This window comes from Pongo abelii, chromosome 12 (genome assembly GCF_028885655.2).
Source record: "Pongo abelii isolate AG06213 chromosome 12, NHGRI_mPonAbe1-v2.0_pri, whole genome shotgun sequence".
NCBI classification, from domain to species: Eukaryota; Metazoa; Chordata; class Mammalia; order Primates; family Hominidae; genus Pongo; species Pongo abelii.
In genome coordinates this window covers 26156524-26176929 of record NC_071997.2, presented here as the reverse complement: position 1 = coordinate 26176929, position 20406 = coordinate 26156524, and the positions used below count along the sequence as shown (strand labels likewise).

Below are 20406 nucleotides of genomic sequence, written 5' to 3'. Positions count from 1 at the left end.
GATCAGGGCCCGTCCTATGACCTCATTTTACCTTAATTTCTTACTCCAAATACAGCTATACTGGGGTTAGGGCTTCAACATAAGAATTCTGGGAAGACACAGACGTTTAGTCCATAGCACGCTGCGTGCTGCACCATGCCAGGCTCTGGATAGTGGAGCTGATGGTGCAGCCCCTGCTTCCCTGGCAATTTAGCATAATGATCTCATACTACCCACACTGTCATGTGGCCATGGAGGAGCCCAGAAGAGTGACACCTAACTTAACCTGGAGTTGGAAAAGGCTCCCAGATATGTCCTTGTCACTGAACCTTGCAGGAAAAGAAGTTTTGTTTGGCGGGAGGGGGATGACTGCACATGTAAAGGTGGGTAAGACAGACTGTGCCGGCCAGGACCCAAATTCTCAGTGCAGAGGGGTTGGAGGCAGGAGATGCAACCAAGATGAGATGTGCATGGGGCTGGAGCCTGAGGGGCCTTGTTGGACACAAGGCTGAGTCATGGGAGAAACTGAAGCAGGCAGAGATATGTTTTCTCTTGTTTAAGAAAGCGCAGGCTGCATTTGGAGAAGGGATGGGAAGGGCAAGAGAGAGACAGTGATGAGGGGCTGAGGGGGCCTGGGACGGGGCTCACAGCCAGGAGGCCCCTGGGAGGAGGGCGATGGGGCTTCTGGTGGGTCTGGTAGCCTGGGTGGTAGACATGGGTCATTGGAGGGGCCCAGTCACATTCAGCTGGAAATCACTCAGTGAGTGGCTGGCTAGCAGGATCTGAGCTCACGACAGGCCTGGGGTGGAGAGAAAATGTTAGAGAACTGAGGACCCATGGGCCCAACCAGGATGGGCACCTGGAGGGGCCAGACAGGGGCTGGGGAGGCTCCCTGGGCTCTCTCCACAGCCTGGGTGCAAGGACAAGGAAGGCTGTGTTGGTTTGCAGGGCGGGAGGAGGGTAGGGGTTGGGGCTCTGGCAAGGTAACAGGTGTGTGGGACCTATTGTGGGGGCCAGTTGAAAGAGGAAGTGAGGCGCACAGGGGCTGGTGGCGGAAAACAGAGCCCCAGGAGCCAGGCGGGAAAGGTAAGAAGAGAAAGGGAATGAGCAGGAGCAGAGGGGCTGCCCTAAGTGGCTGCAGAGTCAGGCCGTGCACGTGTCAGGGATGCCGAGGAGCCAGGGCAGGAGATCTTTCCTGGTCACATGGCTGAGGAGCAGAAGGGCTAGCCCTAGGCCTTGGTGTGTTTAAAAAAAAAAAAAAGAACGAAGCCAAGTTGCCTGTTGTCCCTTGAGAGGCTGAGGTGGGAAATCACTTGAGCCCAGGCATTTGAGGTGTGGTACACTTTGGTTGCGTCTATAAAGAGCCACTGCACTCTGGCCTAGGCAACACAGTGATGTCTGGTATCAAAAAAAAAAAAAAGACCAAACAGGGTACACAAGTAAAGATGCATTGGAAGTTGTCTGGTGAGAACCATCTCCTTCTGGCCTGCTTGCTCCTCTCTGCTCATTTGGGGAAAGCACAGTCTATGTAATGCAACCCGTCCCCATTGCCTTAAAAATCTATGTGAGTGGCTTCACAGGGAGACCAGCCAGGGTGGCGCAGCCCTCTGGTCTTGCCGTATTGGTGGGAACCCCTGCAGCCCAGTGACAGGGCTGCATGATGGGGAACAACACTGACCCCCGGCTCTGGCCCTCGACTTCCCGTAGGGAACAGGCCCTGGAGCAGGAGCGAGAGAGGCTGCTTCTGCAGGAGTGTCTCAATCTCAACTCCTTGGATCTTGACGAAGATGAAGTGCTACTCACACCCGAGCACAGGTGAGGGGCAGGGGCCTGGCACCAGCCTCCAAAGGGGAAAGACTGAGGTGCCAACCCCCTCTGGTTTTGGACAGAGTTTTGACCAACATGGTACAGTGATTTGTGTACTATTTGTGAATTCTAAAGCTGCCTCTTTCTCTTAAAGCCACATTCACTCATTGATTCAAGAAAGATCTGATCACCTACTGTGCATCAGGGTCTCATTTGAGCCTTAGCCACACAGGGACCATAAAACACAGCTTGCTCTGCCCCAGTTATCTGCCCAAATTCATAGAAACAGATCTCTTGGGAAAATAACTACACAAAACCACATTCTAAATCTGCTTTCAAGGGGAGGTTACGACCATGTGAGATTTTTCATCTTCCCCTAACTGGAGAAGAGAAAGTAGCTCTGAGTGGGGGCCCTGATTTAATTGGGCCATTGGCTGGAGGGAGGGCTGGCTTCATCTCTACCTCGGAGCATCAGAGATGTCCAGGGCCACAACCAAATCCATCTTCAGGGCATACTGTTTTCCATCTGTCTTGGTCTGTTGGGGCTGCTAAAACAAAGGGCCATAGACTGGTGGCTTCTAAGCAGCTGAAGTCTGTTTCCTACAGTTGTGGAGGCTGGAGGTCTGAGACCCGGGAGCCAGCAGGGTCGGTCCTGGTGAGAGCACTCTTGCAGGTTGCAGACTGCCTAAGTCTCTGTGTCCTCACGTGACAGAAAGAGGCAAGAGAGCTCTCTGGGGCCCTTTCATAAGGGTGCCAATCCCATTCATGAGGGCTCCACCCTCATGCCTCATCACCTCCCAAAGGCCCCACCTCCTAATACCTTCACCCTGGGGGTGAGGATTCAACACATGTATTTTGCGGGGACACAAACATAAGCCTGTAACACCATCCATTCACCCATTTGTCCATGTGTCCATCCATCCATCCATCCATTCACCCAGCAGACATTTATCGAGTGCCAACTATGTGCCAGGCTCTGCTGTAGCTTCGGGATGTGGCAGGAACAAAACCAGACAGATCTCTGCCTTCCTGCTGCTTCAGCTTTCCTTCCAGAGACAAGCAGTAAATAAGATCAGTGAAGTTGTGCCGCAAGGGCTCCTGAGAAAGGCTAACACTGGGGGCATAAGGAGTGCTGGGAAGGGTGTGGGCTCCGATGATGTGGGCTCTAATCATGTGGGCTTTGATGATGAAGGCTCTGATGATGAAGGGATGTGGGCTCTGGGAAGGGTATGGGCTGTGATGAGGGCTCAGGGAAGGCCTTGTGAGCAGGTCTTCTAAGCAGCATCTTGAGGAGGTGAGAGCCAGTTCCAGGGACCCTGGTGTGGGAGCGCACCTGGTGTGTGGGAGCCTGGAGGAGGGGGCTGGTGGGGGATAGGAGGTGAGGGAGGCCAGGGGCGGGCACTGGCTCTTGGAGTCTTTCCTCTGAGTTAATTGGACACGTGTCTGCACAGGATCCTCTGGCTGTTGTGTTGAGGATAGACCAGTTAGGTGTGGAGGCCAGGGCAGGAGGGAGGGGACCAGGAGCAGAGGAGGCCTTGGCAGGAATCCAAAAGTAATGATGGTGCTTGAGGATGGGGTGGACACTGAGGAGTGGGCAAATTCTGGGTGTATTTTCAGGGTAGATATGACAGGATTTGCTGACAAATGGATGGAAGGTATAGGAGAAAGAGAGGACTCAAGAGGGACCCCAGGAGCTTAGGTCTGAGCAACTGGAAGGTTGGAGTTATCTTTAAATAAATTGGGGGAGGCTGGGCACGGTGGCTTATGCCTGTAATTGCAACACTTTGGGAGGCCAAGGCAGGAGAATTGCTTGGGCCCAGGAGTTTAAGACTAGCCCCGGCAACATAGGGAGACCTTGTCTCTCCTAAAACATTTTTTAGAAGTACACAGATGTGTTGGCACATGCCCGTAGTTCCAGCTACTTGGGAGGCTGAGATAGGAGGATCACTTGAGCCAGGGAGGTTGAGGCTGCGGTGAGCTATGATCGCACCACTGCACCACAGCCTGAGTGACACAGCAAGACCTTATCTCTTAAAAAAAAAATGAGGGGAGATTGAGTGACTGCGCTACAGGCTGCAGGTAGGGTGGGCTTGAAATCAAGGGTTCATTTGGGGCATCCTGGGGCGAGATCAGGGAGGCTACTTGGAGAGGCAAGCTTGGGAGTCACTGTGTACGGATGACATTTAAAGCCACAAAACCGGGGCGGAGCACGGTGGCTCTTGTCTTGTAATCCCAGCGCTTTGGGAGGCTGAAGCAGGTGAATCACTTGAGCCAAGGAGTTTTGAGACCAGCCTGGCCAACATGGTGAAACCCTGAACCCTGTCTCTACTAAAAATAGAAAAATTAGCTGGGCATGGTGATGCGTACCTGTAATCCCAGCTACTCAGGAGGCTGAAGCAGGAGAATCACTTGAACCCGGGAGGTGGAGGTTGCAGTGAGCCGAGATCGCACCACTTCACTCCAGCCTGGGCGACAGAGCGAGACTCCGTCTCAAAAATAAAAATAAATAATAAATAAATAAAGCCACCAAACCGGATGATCACCTGGGGAGAGAGAACAGCAGGGGCCCAAGGGCATGGAGCCCACAGCATTTGGCAGCCACAAGGAGGAGATGGCAAAGGAGATGGAGCAGGTTGCAGGGAAGCCAGATGCCTGGGTGCCAGGCTGCTGGCCCAGAGTGGGAATGATTGACATATGATTTAGAGGTCACAGTGCCCTGCACAGGAGCAGCTCTGCTGGAGGCAAACCTGACTGGAGTGGGCTCCTGGAGGAACAAGAAGGGATGAAGGAGAAGAATGGGCAGTAGCTGAAAAGGGAAGTGGGGACAGATCAGTGGGGTGGTTTCTTTCTGGCTTTTCTCTCTGTTTCTCTTTCTTTGATAGAGGGAGTAACAGCACGTCTGTAGGCCAATGGTCGTGACCAAGAGAGCGGGGAATCGATGCTAGGGAGGCTGGAGGGGAAACTTGAAGAACGTGTGCATTGGGCCGCAGGGGAGGAGGTGGCCCCAGCCGTGTGGCCAGGGTGGGTCAGGCAACACACCCCGGCGCCTCTGCCACCTGGGCCTTGCTGCTTCTGTGAGCCTGGCCGAGGTATTATTTAGTGATGGTCTAAGCACCACATGGGTGAAGTTTTGTTGCACACCCTAGGTTAGCGTTCTGCATTCACTCCTTAAGGGCCTGTTGAGTGATAACACACAGACTTCCTGGTGGTGGGATGTGGCCTGCTTTTAGGATCCCCACATTGCATGGGTGCCCAGAGATAGTTATGAGCCACACCTGGGCTGGCCATTTGCCTTTTTTTTTTGAAGTTTTTCTGATAATCATCTCTCTTGTTTATTTTATTTTTCCCCCGAGATGGAGTCTCGCTCTGTCGCCCAGGCTGGAGTGCAGTGGTGTGATCTTGGCTCACTGCAACCTCCACCTCCCGGGTTCAAGCAATTCTCATGCCTCAGCCTCCCGAGTAGCTGGGACTACAGGGTGCACCACCACGCCTGGCTAATTTTTATATTTTTAGTAGAGACAAGGTTTTGCCACATTGGCCAAGCTGGTCTTGAACACCTGGGCTCCAGGGCTCAAGCGATCCGCCTGCCTCGGCCTCCCCAAGTGCTGGGATTACAGGCGTGAGCCACCGTGCCCAGCCTGATAATCATCTCTTGATTATCAGGATCAGCAAGCTTTATGAAAAGTTTGTAAATAGCAAATATTTTACGTCTTGGGGACCAGGCGGTCTCTGTCAACTCTGCTGCTGCAGCAGGAGGCTCCTGCAGATGCTGGGTGAATGAAGGCGCATGGCTGTGCTGCAGTGAGCCCTTGTTGCAGAAACAGGCCCCACACAGGACTCAGCCTGCAGGCTGTACTTTGCCTGGCCCAAATTAGAAGGGCCCCTGCCTCCTCACTGGTGCCAGTTTTTACGGTGAAAGTTTAGGAATGTGTTGGGATTTGAGCAGCCGTCCCAGATGGACAAAGAGAGCTCCTCACACACTGCCCAGAGGTCCAGGGAAAGGCAGCCGGCCATGACATCCCACATGGACTCCCACGAGGCATGTGCTGCTTCCTGTCTGATGTTGCAGGAAGCATGTGGATGGACATGGTGGGGCATGTAGACTGAATTTAATTAGTGTGTTTAGGGCCAAAGGCCTTCCTCAGCAAGAGCACTTTGGCAGCATTATATTTGATGAAAGCAACTTTCTCTCTGAGCTGAGGTGCATGGATTTGGTTTCCAGGTTCCCCACTCACCAGCTACATAGCCATGGAATCAAACCTTTTAAAACCTTTTTAAAATCTCTGCAGCAAGAGTTATTCTTCCAGCTCTGTATCTTTCTACCAAGTACATGCAGCATTCCAGAAGTCATGGCTTGGATGTTTTGAAACTCCTCACAGAAAAGAAGTTATCTGTGCAACTAGCTTAACGCAGAAGGTAGTCCTGGCTTTGAAAACACTGGTAATTTGCTGGGCGCATGACGTTTTCCAGTGGTGCTTTGAGAAAGCCTCTTTGACAACAGCCACTTTGAGGTGGTGGTTTTGATGTGGGATCATTTGGATGGGACTGTTCAGCTTTCTGCTTTACAAAAGTCATTCACGAGTTTACAAAGCCAGCAGCCTCTTCATCCCTGAATAGGGCCAGGGAAGGGGGTGCAGGTCAGGAAGGGATGCTTAGGGTGGGGGCTGACCACTGCCTGCCAGACAAGGCGTCATCTAATTGCCACAACTGCCCGTCGCAGAAAGGACCCCTGACAGTCCCGAGCAAGCATCTGTGCACGCTCTAACAATGGGCTTGCATCTTGAATGGGTGACATCCTCAGTTCTCCCTTTCTTAAAGTTAAAAGACCTTGCGTGTGTGCTGAGCCTGGGGCAGAGGCAGATATTTAAACCACAACATCATCCTTTATTCTCAGCTCTGGGCTGCACAGGAAATCCCCAATTAGATGTATAAGAGTCGCCTCAGGACTCTTAATAATGCACATACATTACAGCCAGCATCACAGAAGTCCCTTTAAAAGATGGTTTTAGGGACAGGGACAGGACCCCTTTATAGATTAGCCTAGTTCTTGTAGGCTTTTTTTTCTTTCTTTCTTTCTTTTGAGACGAAGTCTCGCACTGTTGCCAGGGCTAGAGTGCAATGGCACAGTCTTGGCTCACTGCAACCTCTACCTCCCAGGTTCAAGCAATTCTCCTGCCTCAGCCTCCCTTTTTTTTTTTTTTCCCCCTTTGAGATGGAGTCTCGCTCTGTTGCCCAGGCAGGAGTGCAGTGGTGCAATCTCAGCTTACCACAACCTCCACCTCCCAGATTCAAGGAATTATCCTGCCTCAGCCTCCCAAGTAGCTGGGATTACGGGTGCCGGCTACCACGCCCAACTAATTTTTGTATTTTTAGTAGAGATGGGGTTTCACCATGTTGGCCAGGCTGGTCTTGAACTCCCGACCTCAGGTGATCCGCCCACCTCGGCCTCCCATAGTGCTGAGCCACCGCACCTGGCCTAGGCTTTTAATAATTTGTTCATTTTTTCAAACTAAAAAACAATTTAAGCAATAGATACAAAACTAATGGCAAAGACATGAATCAAACAGGAAATTGTTTTACCGTTTGTGTGGTGGTTTGGTGAGATGCTTCCTGAAGCCCGCAGGGTCAGAGTCCTCCCGGGTCTGCATCATCATTCCCATTTGTTGTGCCATTTCATTCTCAGGACCACCCTGTGATGTGGGTCAGGGCCGTACCTTGGGTCACTTGGCCAGAAAGAGAGACAGGTTCCATGTGCTAGGTGGTGGGCTGCAGGCGACGCCACGCCACACCCAGTGCCAGTTGCTCATGTCCAGATCCTAAGGGGGCCTCTGGGCTGTTCCACCCCTGGGTTTGCTGTCCCAAACAGTGGGCCTAGCCGGAAACCAGGGAATGGGCCATCTCCTGATGAGAGGAAGAGAGGCAGTGTCCAGAGCTTGTTTTATTTTATTGTTCCTGTTGTTGAATATGTGTTATATTGCTATAAAGTCAAGCAGAACATAGTTATATGAAGTAAAGAGGAAGTTGCCTTCTTTTCCTCTCCCCTCTGATTCTGCTCCCTGGGATGACCCTCAGTTATAGTGGGATATGTCATATGCTGGGGGTGGGTGTTGCACGTGTCTGAGCACGTCTGTGTCCATGCATATGTGTGTAGGCTTGTGTGTGTGTGCACACACACTCACACACACACACCTCCTCTACTGCTGTTTTCACCCAAGAACTTACTGGGCTCAGCCATGTTGCCAGTCCTTCTTTATGTAGATTTAGCTCATTCTTGGGAAACATCTTTGCTGTCTCCCTTTTCCCCGTCCTCATTTCAATGGGTCATTAAGTCCGGACAGTTCTCACCTCTCTCCGATACTGTTGAAATGTATCCCTTCACCTCGTCCCTTCTTTGTCCATGGGGCCAGCTCCCATCCACTAAATCAGAATCCCTGGGGGGATCTGCATTGCAGCAGCTGTCTGGGTGGTCCTCAGAGCCCTGGAGCTTGAGGACTGCTGGCCCTGAGAAAGAATCCAGGCTCCTTCATATGGGCTCAAGACCCTCCTGCTTCTGCCCACTCCCATGCTGCCTGCTTGCCAGCCTTCTTACCCCTCCCAGGATGCCGTCCCCGACCGTGGCCGCACCCAGCGCTCCTCTCCTGGGCCCTTATGGAGCCGCCTTGTAGGCCTCTCTGTCCACTCGCCGGAGGGGATTGCCGTGATTTGTTTATGCCCTTCCTGGGTGGTCCATTCCTGACTCACCCTCCGTACCTGGCATTGTAGATGTGCAGTGAAAGTCTGACCTGACAGATCCAGTGGGTGGGGTTGGGTCTTCTGGCTGCTGGACTGGTGCCCTGAGCAAGGGATAGGCCTTATTGATGGGAGACTGAAGGGCTCCTGCGTGCCTAGGTGGGCTCTTCCTCCATCAGCAGGTGGCGCTGTGCCCCTGGTTTGCTGCAAGGACTGCAAGGCAGGGAGCCCCTGGCCCCCTCTATCCTTCCCTAGGCCAATGGCCATGCCTCAGGCCGAGGTGCATCTGCTGATGTCCGGCCCTCCTGCCCCTTGCCTTGCCAGGATGCTGGTGGAAAAGTACTCAGTGTCCCTGCAGACCATCCCGCCAGTCCATCCAGGTGAGACTGTGTTTTTGCCCAGGCGTCACCCCCTGCCATGCATCCTGGACTCCTCACTCCTGAAGCCACGCAGCCACCTGGAAGGGCTGTTCCTCAGGTAAGTGTGGGGAGGAGGGGTGAGGGGGTGGCGCAGCCTGTCCAGGGCCCCTCCCTCCTGGAGTCCAGGAATAAGGGCCACCCCAAAGGGGGAAATTCGAAGAGGTGATCAGGCCAATTTGAATGTGTCAGTTTTTAGAGATATAGGTGACATTGTCTACTTACAGTATTTCATTTACTAATTTTGTTGCACATAATTTAAAAATTCCCACATTATGGCAGATAGCCAGTTGTGCATTTACAGGTTCACGTTGCTTTTTCCTCCCCTACGCCGCAGTGTCACAGAACAGCAGACTCACCATGCTTGCCTTGGGGTTGTGTCTCCGTCAGCACTGGCCCCTTCCCGGGCCACTGAGGGCACGTGATGGGCCCTTCCACCTACTTGTTGGAGGCACTTCAGTGTGTGTGTGATGCAGACACTGAAAAGCGTGTCCCCAGCTGCAGGCACACGCTCTAACAATACAACAGCTGGCTTATTCTTTTTGGGAGTAAATTCATGATCATTATCACGTAACCATTGACTATATTGCTTTTTGAGAGAATTTTTAAAAGATTTACCACAACCTTATCCAACACTTGGAATTATGAGCTAATATATACAAGAAGAAGAGGAAAGAAAGTCCGCAGGGTTCAGTGCAGCGGCGTCTGCTGGGTGCTCACACAGGCTGGTGCCCTGTGGGGCTGGAGGCCACGGCCATGGAGAAGGGGCTGTCCTTGCCCACCCGGTGAGGAGCACAGAGGTGGAGCTGCTGCTGTGGTCTCTTCGGCCACCTTAGGACTTGAATGTGAATCTTGCTCTCTTTTCCAGTTATACAGGGCTTATGTTTATTTCATGAATTCCAAGTCCATCTTATTGTATGATACAAAGATTACTTTTAACATTTTGATATGCTTCCTTTAAAAGTTTTTATCGTGGAAAGTTAACAAGCACATATCAAAGTATAGAGAACCATATAACGTCCCTCCACACACCCATCACTCACTTTCAACAAGGATCAACTCAAAGCCAATCTTGTTTCCTCTCAACCTCTGCCCACCAACACCATTACCTCAGGATCACTTTTTTATTATTATTTTTTTTTAAATGGAGTCTCGCTCTGTTGACCAGGCTGGAGTACAGTGGCGTGATCTTGGCTCACTGCAACCTCTGCCTCCCGGGTTCAAGTGATTCTCATGCCTCAGCCTCCTGAGTAGCTGAGACTACAGGCACTTGCCACCATGCCCGGCTAATTTTTGTATTTTTAGTAGAGACGGGGTTTCACCATGTTGGTCAGGCTGGTCTCGAACTCCTGACCTTGTGATCTGCCCACCTCGGCCTACCAAAGTGCTGGGATTACAGGCATGAGCCACCGTGTCCAGTCACCTCAGGATTACTTTTAAGCAAATCCTCAGACACAGAAAATTTAATCTACAACTACTTCAGTTTGTGTCTCTAAAACATAAGATTCTATTTTTAGACATAACTTCGATATTACTATCATACCTGAAGAAATAGTAATTTCTTAATAGTGCTAATATCAGTTAGTGCTCAGATTTCAATTTTCTTTTTTTTTTGTTAGTATTTTGAGATGGAGTCTCACTCTGTCACCCAGGCTGGAGTGCAGTGGCGCCATCTCGGCTCACTGCAACCTCCGCCTCCCTGACTGAAGCGATTCTCCCACCTCAGCCTGCTGAGTGCCTGGGATTACAGGTGTGTGCCACCGCTCTAGGTTAATTTTTGTATTTTTTTGTAGAGATGGGGGTCTCGCCATGTTGCCCAGGTTGGTCTTGAACTCCAGGGCTCAAGTGATTCTCCTGCCTCAGCCTCCCAAAGTGCTGGGATTACAGATGTGAGCCATTGCGCCTGGCCTTCAATTTTCTTTAGATGTCTTTAATAGATTATTCAGGCCGGGCACGGTGGCTCACGCCTGTAACCCCAACACTTTGGGAGGCCGAGATGGGCGGATCATGAGGTCAGGAGATCGAGACCATCCTGGCTAACATGGTGAAACCCCGTCTCTACTAAAAATACAAAAAAAATTAGTTGGGCGTGGTGGCGGGCACCTGTAGTCCCAGCTACTCAGGAGGCTGTGGCAGGAGAATGGCGTGAATCTGGGAGGCGGAGCTTGCAGTGAGCGGAGATCGTGCCACTGCACTCCAGCCTAGGCAACAGAGCAAGACTCCATCTCAAAAAAAAAAAAAAAAAAAAAAAGATTCTTCAAATCAGAATCTGAACAATGTCCAAACATTCCAATTAGATGATAAAATGTTAATAATGAAATAATACTTTATTACATTGATGCCCTAACATATTTAACCATTTTCTCATTTTTTGAACATAAAAGTTTTTTCCAACGTTACTTTATTATAAATAATACGGCAGGGAATATTGGGGAGTATTTGTCTGGAAGTCTAAAATGTGTTCATAGCTGCAGTGTGAGGTTATTGGGTCTGAGTGTAAGAACATTAGTAAGGGTTCACATCACCATGTTGGAAAGGTATTTAATAAAGAGATAGATGGTGAAAAGAAGAAAGAGCTGGAGAAAGGAGAGAGCCAAAGAATGTCTGAGCAGGAACTGAGATGGACAGCGGAGAAAGGAAGGCGTCTTCCTGGGCTGCTTCAGCCTCGGAGTTTGTGTCGACAGCAGGTTTTCTGTCCTAGAGTGGATGGCGGGCAGGAAGTGTTTGACAGATGAGATGGCCCGTGGAGCTGTGACCTGGGATCAGAGCAGGCCTGCCAAATGGGGACAGGTGGCTGCCCAGCTTCCCTGGAGTGAGGGCTTCAGACCCTCCTCCCTCAGATATGCTAATGAGGCTCAGTAGAGAGGGTGTTGCCAGCGCATCAGATCTGCAGTCTTGGGAATCGGCTTTGGGCTTTCTGGAGGGAATGGCTGCTGTGTGACTCGGACTCAGTCCTGGGACCTCTGCGGGGCAGTGGTGAGGCCCACTTCCTGGAGGTCACCATTTAGCCCTGGGTCATCTTTCATTTCCTCCTTGTGCCAAGGACTTCAAGGCCAGACATAAGAGTGGGAAAACACTAGTCAGTCATTCAATAATAACCTTACCATATTCAGCCAGAAACATGGCCATGGAGGCGGGTGACAAGGGGATGTCTTAAGAAGCAGTCAGCCGGGCATGGTGGCTCATGCCTGTAATCCCAGCACTTTGGGAGGATCGCTTGAGCTCAGGAGTTCTACAGTGGCCTGGCCAACATGGAGAAACCCCGTCTCTACCCAAAAAAATGCAAAAAAAAATTAGCCATGGGTGATAGCACACCTGTGGTCCCAGCTACTCAGCAGGCTGAGAAGGGACAATTGCTTGAGCCTAGGGAGGTTGAGGCTGCAGTGAGCCATGGTCATGCCAGGGCACTCCAGTCTGGGCAACAGAGTGAGACCCTGTCTCAGAAAATAATAATAAATAAAAAGCCGTCAGTCCAATTCCGTACACAAAGTTGCCGCTGTGGTCTGTGGCCATGCCGCCCTGAACATGCTGGATGTTCTCTCATCTCAGAAGCTGAGCAGGGCCTGGCCTGGTTAGTACTTGGGTGGGAGAAAGTTCGTGCTGTGTGAGCTGACAGCTAGGTTTTCATTTTTCTCGTTATACCACCTGTGTATTCCTAAATTTCTACAGTGAACATATATCATTTTTATCATTAGAAAGGGGGAAAGTAAATGCCATTTTTTAAAAAATCAACTCTTGAAATAGATTCCCTTTTCCTTACCTTTCTGTGAAAGGGGGAAAATATCTTTCTTCCCTCTGAACAAAGTAGGCAGTAGCACAAATTAAGCAGTTTGTTTCAGATTGCAGAGCGAGCATGGGCGGGCTTGGCGTCTGTGTCCCAGCAGCTGTCCTGTTGGACCTATCCAGGTTTATGTTCAAGAACCCTCTTCCCGGGGAGCCTGCCTTGGGAGTGCATGTGGTCCAGATGACCCCCTCATCCATCACCAAGCTAGCTGTGCATCCCGGGGTCAGTCCCCTGCCACCAGAGTCACATGTCATTATGACGGAAGCTGATACCAGCTGATTGCAGGAGCTGAACTTTTTTCCTCCTCCCTTGACAGTAATGCAAAAGGAAATCCAATGCTCCTGCATGGAAAAGTGTCAGGACCAAAGCCCACATCCTACTCGGGGGCGGAAGTTGGAAGGGTGGAGTTTGCCTGCCTGCTCAGTTAGTCATAGGCCCCCCACAGTATTTGCAAGGACATTGGGGTCCGCGTTTGTCCTCTGGGTGCATCTGCCACTGTTGGTGCGAGGACCAGCATGCTTCCCACAAGCCCGATGCATGGGCCAGGCTGTTCCTCCGTGAATATCCAGCAGGCAGGGGAAGAAGGAGGTAGATGAGGCTGAGCTTCTCCCGGAGGCCCGGCAGCCCTGCCTCTTGTTTTGCCACTAGCTTCTCTTCCTGGAGGAAGAGGCCAGGGTTGAAGCCCAGGTGCAATAAATCCAGCAGTTCTGAAGTGTGGAGAGGCTGAGCCTTCCAGCTGGCTGCATCTGCCCCCAAAATAAAGAGCAAGTGGAGGTAGCAAGCAGGGCCATTATGGGATCCCTGAGTTTCTGCCTGTGGTAACACTCGCTTATTTATTTATTTATTTATTTTTGGAACGAAGTTTCGCTCTCGTTGCCCAGGCTGGAGCGCAATGGGGCAATCTCGGCTCACTGCAACCTCTGCCTCCCAGGTTCAAGTGATTCTCCTGCCTCAGCCTCCTGAGTAGCTGGGATTACAGGCGCCCGCCACCACGCACGGCTAATTTTTTTTTTTTTGAGACAGAGTCTTGCTCTGTCTCCCAGGCTGGAGTGCAGTGGCGCGATCTTGGCTCACTGCAAGCTCCGCCTCCCAGGTTCACGCCATTCTCCTGCCTCAGCCTCCGGAGTAGCTGGGCTTACAGGCGCCCACCGCCACGCCTGGCTAATTTTTTGTATTTTTTAGTAGAGATGGGGTTTCACCGTGTTAGCCAGGATGGTCTCGATCTCCTGACCTCATGATCTGCCCACCTTGGCCTCCCAAAGTGCTGGGATTACAGGCGTAAGCCACCGCGCCTGGCCTCGCATGGCTAATTTTTGTATATTTAGTAGAGACGGGGTTTCACCATGTTGACCAGGCTGGTCTTGAACTTCTGACCTCAGGTGATCCACCCGCCTTGGCCTCCCAAAGTGCTGGGATTACAGGCATGAGCCACCATGCCTGGCCAACACTCACTTATTTTTATTTCATTTTTTTCTTGTTTTTAGTCAGGCCCATGCTCTGCTGCCCATGCTGGAGTGCAGCAGTATGATCACAGCTCACTGCAGCCTCCAACTCCTGGCTCAAGAGGTCCTCTTGCCTCAGCCTCCCAAATAGTTGGGACCATAGGTGTGCACTACCATGCTCAGCTAATTTTTGTATTTTTTTTAGAGACAGGGTCTGACTGTGTTGCCTAGGCTGGTCTCAAATTCCTGGCCTCAAGCTATCCTCCTGCCTGGGCCTTCCAAAGTTCTGAGATTATAGACATGAGCCACTGCATCTGGCCTCTCTTATGTTTAAACAAAGAAAGAGAAAGCAAAAGGCCATAGGTGAAAGCTTTGGTTGCTATTGGTTTCTGTTGTATTTAGGCATTTTATTCAGACTGATTTGAGTAACTTGGCAAAGGCCCAGGAGCTGATACGTATAAATAACTACACTTGGTGTTTATCCTTCGGCCATCACTTGCGATTCTAAAGGCATTTAGAGACCTTGCCCTCTGGGACTGCTGCCCATAAAATAAATGAGGAGGTTGAGGCAGGAAGAATCTTCCCTTGGGTGTGATGAGGAACAGAAATTCCAAGATGAAGCTGGTCAGAGCTCTGCTTGGGAAGGCCCATGTGCTGAGCCCAGCTGCCCCCATTTGCTGTCACTGGTTTTGCGGGTTTCCCCGTTGTAGCTGATGTCCTTGCCTCGCTTCCTTCTGTTCCAGTGGGCGGCGAGGGTGGAGGCAGACACCTGCCCACTGTCATTGCTGTCGTGGCTGGGGATTAGCAGCTCCCTCCTCATCTCCAATCACAGCTGAGGACTCCGATGGGAACCTCCCTTCATGGGATCCTCAGGGCTGACAGCTGGGGACTTCCCATTCAGCCAGGCCTGTGCAGCATCTGCTGCCGATGGAGGCTCCGTCCCTCCATTTCTCCCTCCAGGGCCCTCCAACATTCTCAGGATAACTTCTGACCTCAGCATTGGCTTGGCCGTGGACAGAGGCACCCCCTTGGACCCAGCATCCGTGTTCTTGATGTGGGGACGTGACTCTGACAACAGCCAATTCTGTCACCCAAGGTGTTTGAGCTTTCACTGCACACCCTCCCACCCCCTTTCCTTTTTCCCTTTTCCTCCAGGCTTCCCAGCCCAGGTGCTGCTGTTGGAATCCTCCTTCCTTCCCCAGAGTCAAGGCATTATCTGTGCACAAGGCCCATTCCCTGCCCAGCAGCCAAGCTTGAGGTCACCCTGTGACACCCTGAAGGGTGTGGAAGGGCTTGTGGCTGAGCCAAGGAGAAGCAGCACTCCCTTCCCGCCGAGCGTGCGTGCACTCAGCCTGCAGAGGGGAGTCCTTGCCTCTAACCCTAAACACAGAATTCCTTGAAAGCCAGTCACCTCAGGGCAGAGCAGGACTATGTCCTTTCTGGCTTTCTCTTGCTCCTGGTCCCATAGACAAAATTTTCTCAGCAGCAGTGAACTCGGAGGCCAATCAATCATTTCTCTGGCAGAAACTGCAAAGCCCACGCAGCAGAAGGGAGATGTTGCAACTGTGGGGTCTCTCCCTTGGAGCAGCAGTTAGAAATGTGTTGATCTGAGCCAACAGGGCCTTGTACAATCAATTCTCCCACTAAGAAACTGGCGGGGTGCCCCCTCCAGCAGAATGCCAGAGCCAGCGTCTCCTCAGAGTCCCTGAAGTGCCAGCCTCCTCACCACATGGCCTTTGTCGGGGTTCTGCCAACTTGCAAGGTCCTCCAGACATTGTTTACATGGGTATTGTCTGCGTTCGGGCTGCTGTGCATGTTGTTGAACCATGCGTCTTGTTGGGGTCAGTCCATGAAAGTCTCCATGTGACCGGGCACGTGGATAGAATGGAGCATGCCAGCAGTCCTGGGGTGCACACGTGTTTGTATGCACAAACGAAGGTCTATTTCAGGGTGGTAAACTTCACAACCACAGGAACAAAGCTGCTTTCTCCTCTGAACTTAAATGACTTAAGAGAAAAAACACGCAATTTGTAAATTGCCTGGACATTTTCTGAGAGACAGCAGCTTGGCTCAGAGGATAATCTTTGTTTTGTAGCATTCTGTTCCTGGCAGATTAAAGTATGATGTCCTTTTTAAAGGAGAAGGAGGAGGAGCAGAAGGAGGAGGTTGGGCTGACTGAAAAACTTTTTATCTAGGGTGGCAACGTTAAGTACTTTCTGAAATGTTCTTTGCATGCATTTGGGCCATTAAAAAGAAGAACAAATGTGAACTTACGTTTTCATTTCCTGGAATCCATGTTAATTATCTTTGGGATGTGGTCTAGAGAGAGCAAGCAAAGATGGTGGTCACAAAATGCTCAGGATGTAGGAGAATCCTACCCCAAACCCAGGCTCTCTGGGGAAGACCAGGTGCTCAGGAACAGTGACAAAGTCCAGCCAACCCCCTATAAAATGACTTCTGAAGCACCTTCTACCAGAGGCCCTACAACCATATGAAACATTTCAACAACTCATTTTGCAGAGATCTGGAATCTTGTAGGTCAAGGTGATCTACCAGGTCAGTGGTCCCCAAGGCAGGGCCCATCTCCACACCAGCGCCGATTTTGAGAGCTCCTGTTAGGAGGAAGAGGCCCAAGGGGGTGGTGTGAATGGGCACACCGTCACGGCCACAGCCGCGTGGCTGGTCTGAACACACCCCCATCCCTGGAATCTGGGACACTTGCAGCTCACATGGTTTCTGAAGAATCCTCTATGGAACTCTTGTTTGGTATTTCCTTCCCAGAATGTCTTCAATCCCAGGCCCCTTTCTGTTATTTTCCCATCTTCTCAGGTGTCCCTTTTGTATCGGTAAAACATAAGGCAGAGCAGAAATGCCCTGTGTAACTAGATCTCGAGACACTGGCCTTGCAGGGGTAATCGCGTGCCCGCCCCTTGCAGCTGGAGGAACCTGAGGCTAAGACACCCACTCCTGGCCTCACTCCTTACCTTTCCACACCCTTGGCAAATATTCCACTTTCCCCTGTGGTCAAATGGAAAGGGCAGACTGCACTGCCCCACCGTGTTTTTTTGTTTGTTTGAGACGGAGTCTTGCCCTGTTGCCCAGGCTAGAGTGCAGTGGCACGATCTTGACTCACTGCAGCCTCCACTTCCTGGGTTCAAGCAATTCTCCTGCCTCAGCTTCCTGAGTTGCTGGGATTACAGGTGCTTGCCACCATGCCTGGCTAATTTTTGTATTTTTAGTAGAGACAGCGTTTCACCATGTTGGCCAGACTGGTCTTGAACTCCTAACCTCGTGATACCTGCCTTTGCCTCCCAAAGTGCTGGGATTACAGGCGTGAGCCACTGCATCCAGCCACCTGCCGTGTGTTTTAAACACTGTGAGGTGTGTTCATGCAACATTCAAGAAGAGCAGATGATTCTGATGCTAGCCTGGGTTCTTTTCCTTCTGACATCGTGCATTGAGGGCTTGAAAAGCACATTTGTCTCTAGCGTTACAGATATGCTTCCCAACAGCCAGTGAAGCTGGGTAGTGACAGCCTCCTGCGGTGTACCGAGACAAGTGTGCTGGCACAGAGGCCTCTGCTAACCTCAGCCCTCTGCTCCCCAGCTCCCCGCCGGCCCAACAGCTCTCCTTCCTGCGCAGCGGCCTCCTGAACACCCTCTACCTGCACATGCCTGACTGCCCAGTGCCCCTGCTCCAGTGGCTGTTCCAGGTGAGGACCGCAGGCCTGCCACTAGGTGGCGGGAGCGCTGCAGTCTGGTGGCCTAGCAGGCCCACAGGCTGAGGGGTGGGCACTTCACCTCTTCTTGCCTTAGGTGCTGCTTGGCTGGGCTCAGGCTGGGAGGAGGGAGGAGAGCTGATTGGGCATCGATCCCCACCATGGTGCTAAGAATGCCAAGGCCAGGGGAGGTGCAGGGGGTTCGCCTGTGGTCTCCCAGAGCGGCGAGCACTGGGAGCCTCTGCTTCCCCTGAGGGTGTGTGTCTCTGGGTGCTGCCTGTGCCCTCACGTGGCTTTCCTGAGGGACCTGGTGTACCCAGTGGACTTAACGGTCTAACCTTTCAATGAATCGGTCCAAGCCCCTCAACAAGTGCTTCCTATACAACAAAGCTAATTTCTTCACCAGCGGTCACAGGTCCCTCATCCCATACACAGCGGGAGGGCCACTCAGGGCCCACGGCAATCGTGCAGTGCCTGGTTTGGGGCCCTCGTGAATTTGGAGCCGAGGGTGCTTGGGTGTTTGAGTGTGTGCTTCCTGTGTACAGTTGTAGCTTGGCTGGGAAAACCTGGAACAGCTGCTCTGGCTGCCCTGTTTTTTCCCTCCTGGTTGCTGCTAGAACGTTTTGCCATAGGGGAACATACATTTTGCCCAGGGCTTGACACCTTTGCACAGAGAGAGGCAGTGAGACGCCAGCAGGGACAGCCCAGGAGCCAACCGCTGTGATCTGAATGCCAGGCATGAGGATGCTGTCCTGGCCTTGGTCCCCACCCAGAATCGTCCCTGTCTGGGGACAGGTGGGTCACAAGTTCCGGCTGGTCCCGTTCCTGCGGTTGGAGCCTGGACCCAGCTGTAAATCAGAGCCATCATGTGGGGTATTCCAGGACCTGCTCGGCCTCAGCAGGCCAGCTGTAATCCAGAGAGAGCCCTCCAGCTCTCCCTTCGTGCTCTGGGTCCTTCACCTTGCTCCTCCTTACCCCGGAGGAGGAGGACATGCAGCTTCTGGGGCCCTGGTGTGTAGCTGCTAACCTTGTCAGCCCCCAATCCCCCACCCAAAGCCCAGAAGGAGCAGCGGGTGGGTAATGGGGAACAGTGGGGCCATTATTCCCCACGCTGGCCGGTGCAGCCCCTGCTCCTTGCACAGAGTATGACGGAACACACAATCGAGCATTGGGAGGCACAAAGGACCCATCTGAGACGGCGCCCACAGAGGGGCCCTGCGTCACCCTGACAACTGGTGTGGAGTGCCTTCCCGGGAGTGTGTCGGTTTCCTCCAGGTTCAGAAACCCCCGTCCTGGGAGGCACAGGCGAGCCTTCCCCTGCCTCTTTCTCCGTCTCCATCATGCTGTGAGGGGGCTGGAGGGGAGAGGAGTGCAGGACCCAGCCCTGAGGTCAGACAGACAGACTTGGTGTGAGTTCTGGCCCTGCCACCTACTCCTGTGTCGCCACGGGCGGGTTTCTTAGCATCAGCTCTGTGCCTCGGAGCCAGGCCCGATGGGCCCATGTGGAGGGAAATGGAACATCCATGAGCTGCCTTGTCCTTGTGCCCCCACAGAGCTCTGCTCTTGGCCTGGGTGTCCTCTGCGAGGCACGCTGTTAGTGCAGAGTTCCAGTTCACATTCTGCAGGAAGGAGAGACAAAAGCTCCCATCCCCCATGGCTGAATCCAGATCCATGAAAGGGGTGCACTGGCTTTTGGGGGGCCTTCTGGGCAGTGTCCCCAGGGGACTTAGAACCTCGAGCAGTTACTGGAGACTGTGGTTGTGGGAGGCAGAAACCCATGAGGGCTCCCTTCTGCAGGTGCGAGGGTGGTTCCTGAGGTCCCAGGGCGGGGGCATGCTGGGCCCCAGGAGGAGCTGGACCCAGGGATGGGGAAGGGTTGGGATCCTAGGACTGGCCTCTGCTGCTGTCTGCCTGCAGGCTCCATGGCCAAGTAAGGCCAGACCCTGTTCCCAAATCTGGTTCCTCAGGAAGGAGAATCTGGTTAGGCTAAGAGGGGTTAAGTGGTCCCCTTGTCCAGCCAAAGGCAGCTAGGGAAGTGGGGTCCCAGGGCTGCTGGGGCCATGCCTGTACCTGGGGTCCCTGCTGAGCCAGGGCGTGGGTGAGGTGGGCAGACTGCTCCAACCCTGCTCCTTCGACGTTCTTGGAAAGGACAGCCAGAGTTCTCTCTCAGGGACTCGATCCCGTGCACTCCTCCCTGGGGCTTTAATAGGGTGTGCATGGGCACTGGCTGAACTGTGCCCTCGTGTGGGCCAGCCTTGCCGGGAGAGTGGACATCAGCAGGAGGTGTACACCCTCAATGAATGTATGTTCTTGTTGGGAGAGACTCAAGTGTTCAGCCATGAAAATGTTGTAAGAAGTTACGACAGGAGGAGAAAGGCAGAGTTCTAGATGCCGACTGGAGGGCATCCACACAGGCTTATTGAGGGGGCGTGCTTGGGAACCACACCTGTGAGGGAGGGAGAGCATTTGGCCCCAGGCAGTCCCACTGGGCTCTGGAGCCCAGTGACCCCTTTAGAGTTGACCCAGTTGAGG

General features: G+C 52.4%; 1 protein-coding gene across 1 annotated transcript in view; it reads left to right on the top strand.

Moving 5' to 3' along the window:
- The window catches only part of FAM178B (family with sequence similarity 178 member B), a 106093-nt gene that overhangs the window by 17281 nt on the left and 68406 nt on the right, over positions 1 to 20406 (top strand). The window contains exons 5-7 of the mRNA XM_009235643.3: positions 1687 to 1794; positions 8839 to 8991; positions 17763 to 17868. Coding sequence (XP_009233918.2) covers positions 1687 to 1794; positions 8839 to 8991; positions 17763 to 17868 — 367 coding nt within the window. The remainder of the gene's footprint in view (positions 1 to 1686; positions 1795 to 8838; positions 8992 to 17762; positions 17869 to 20406) is intronic.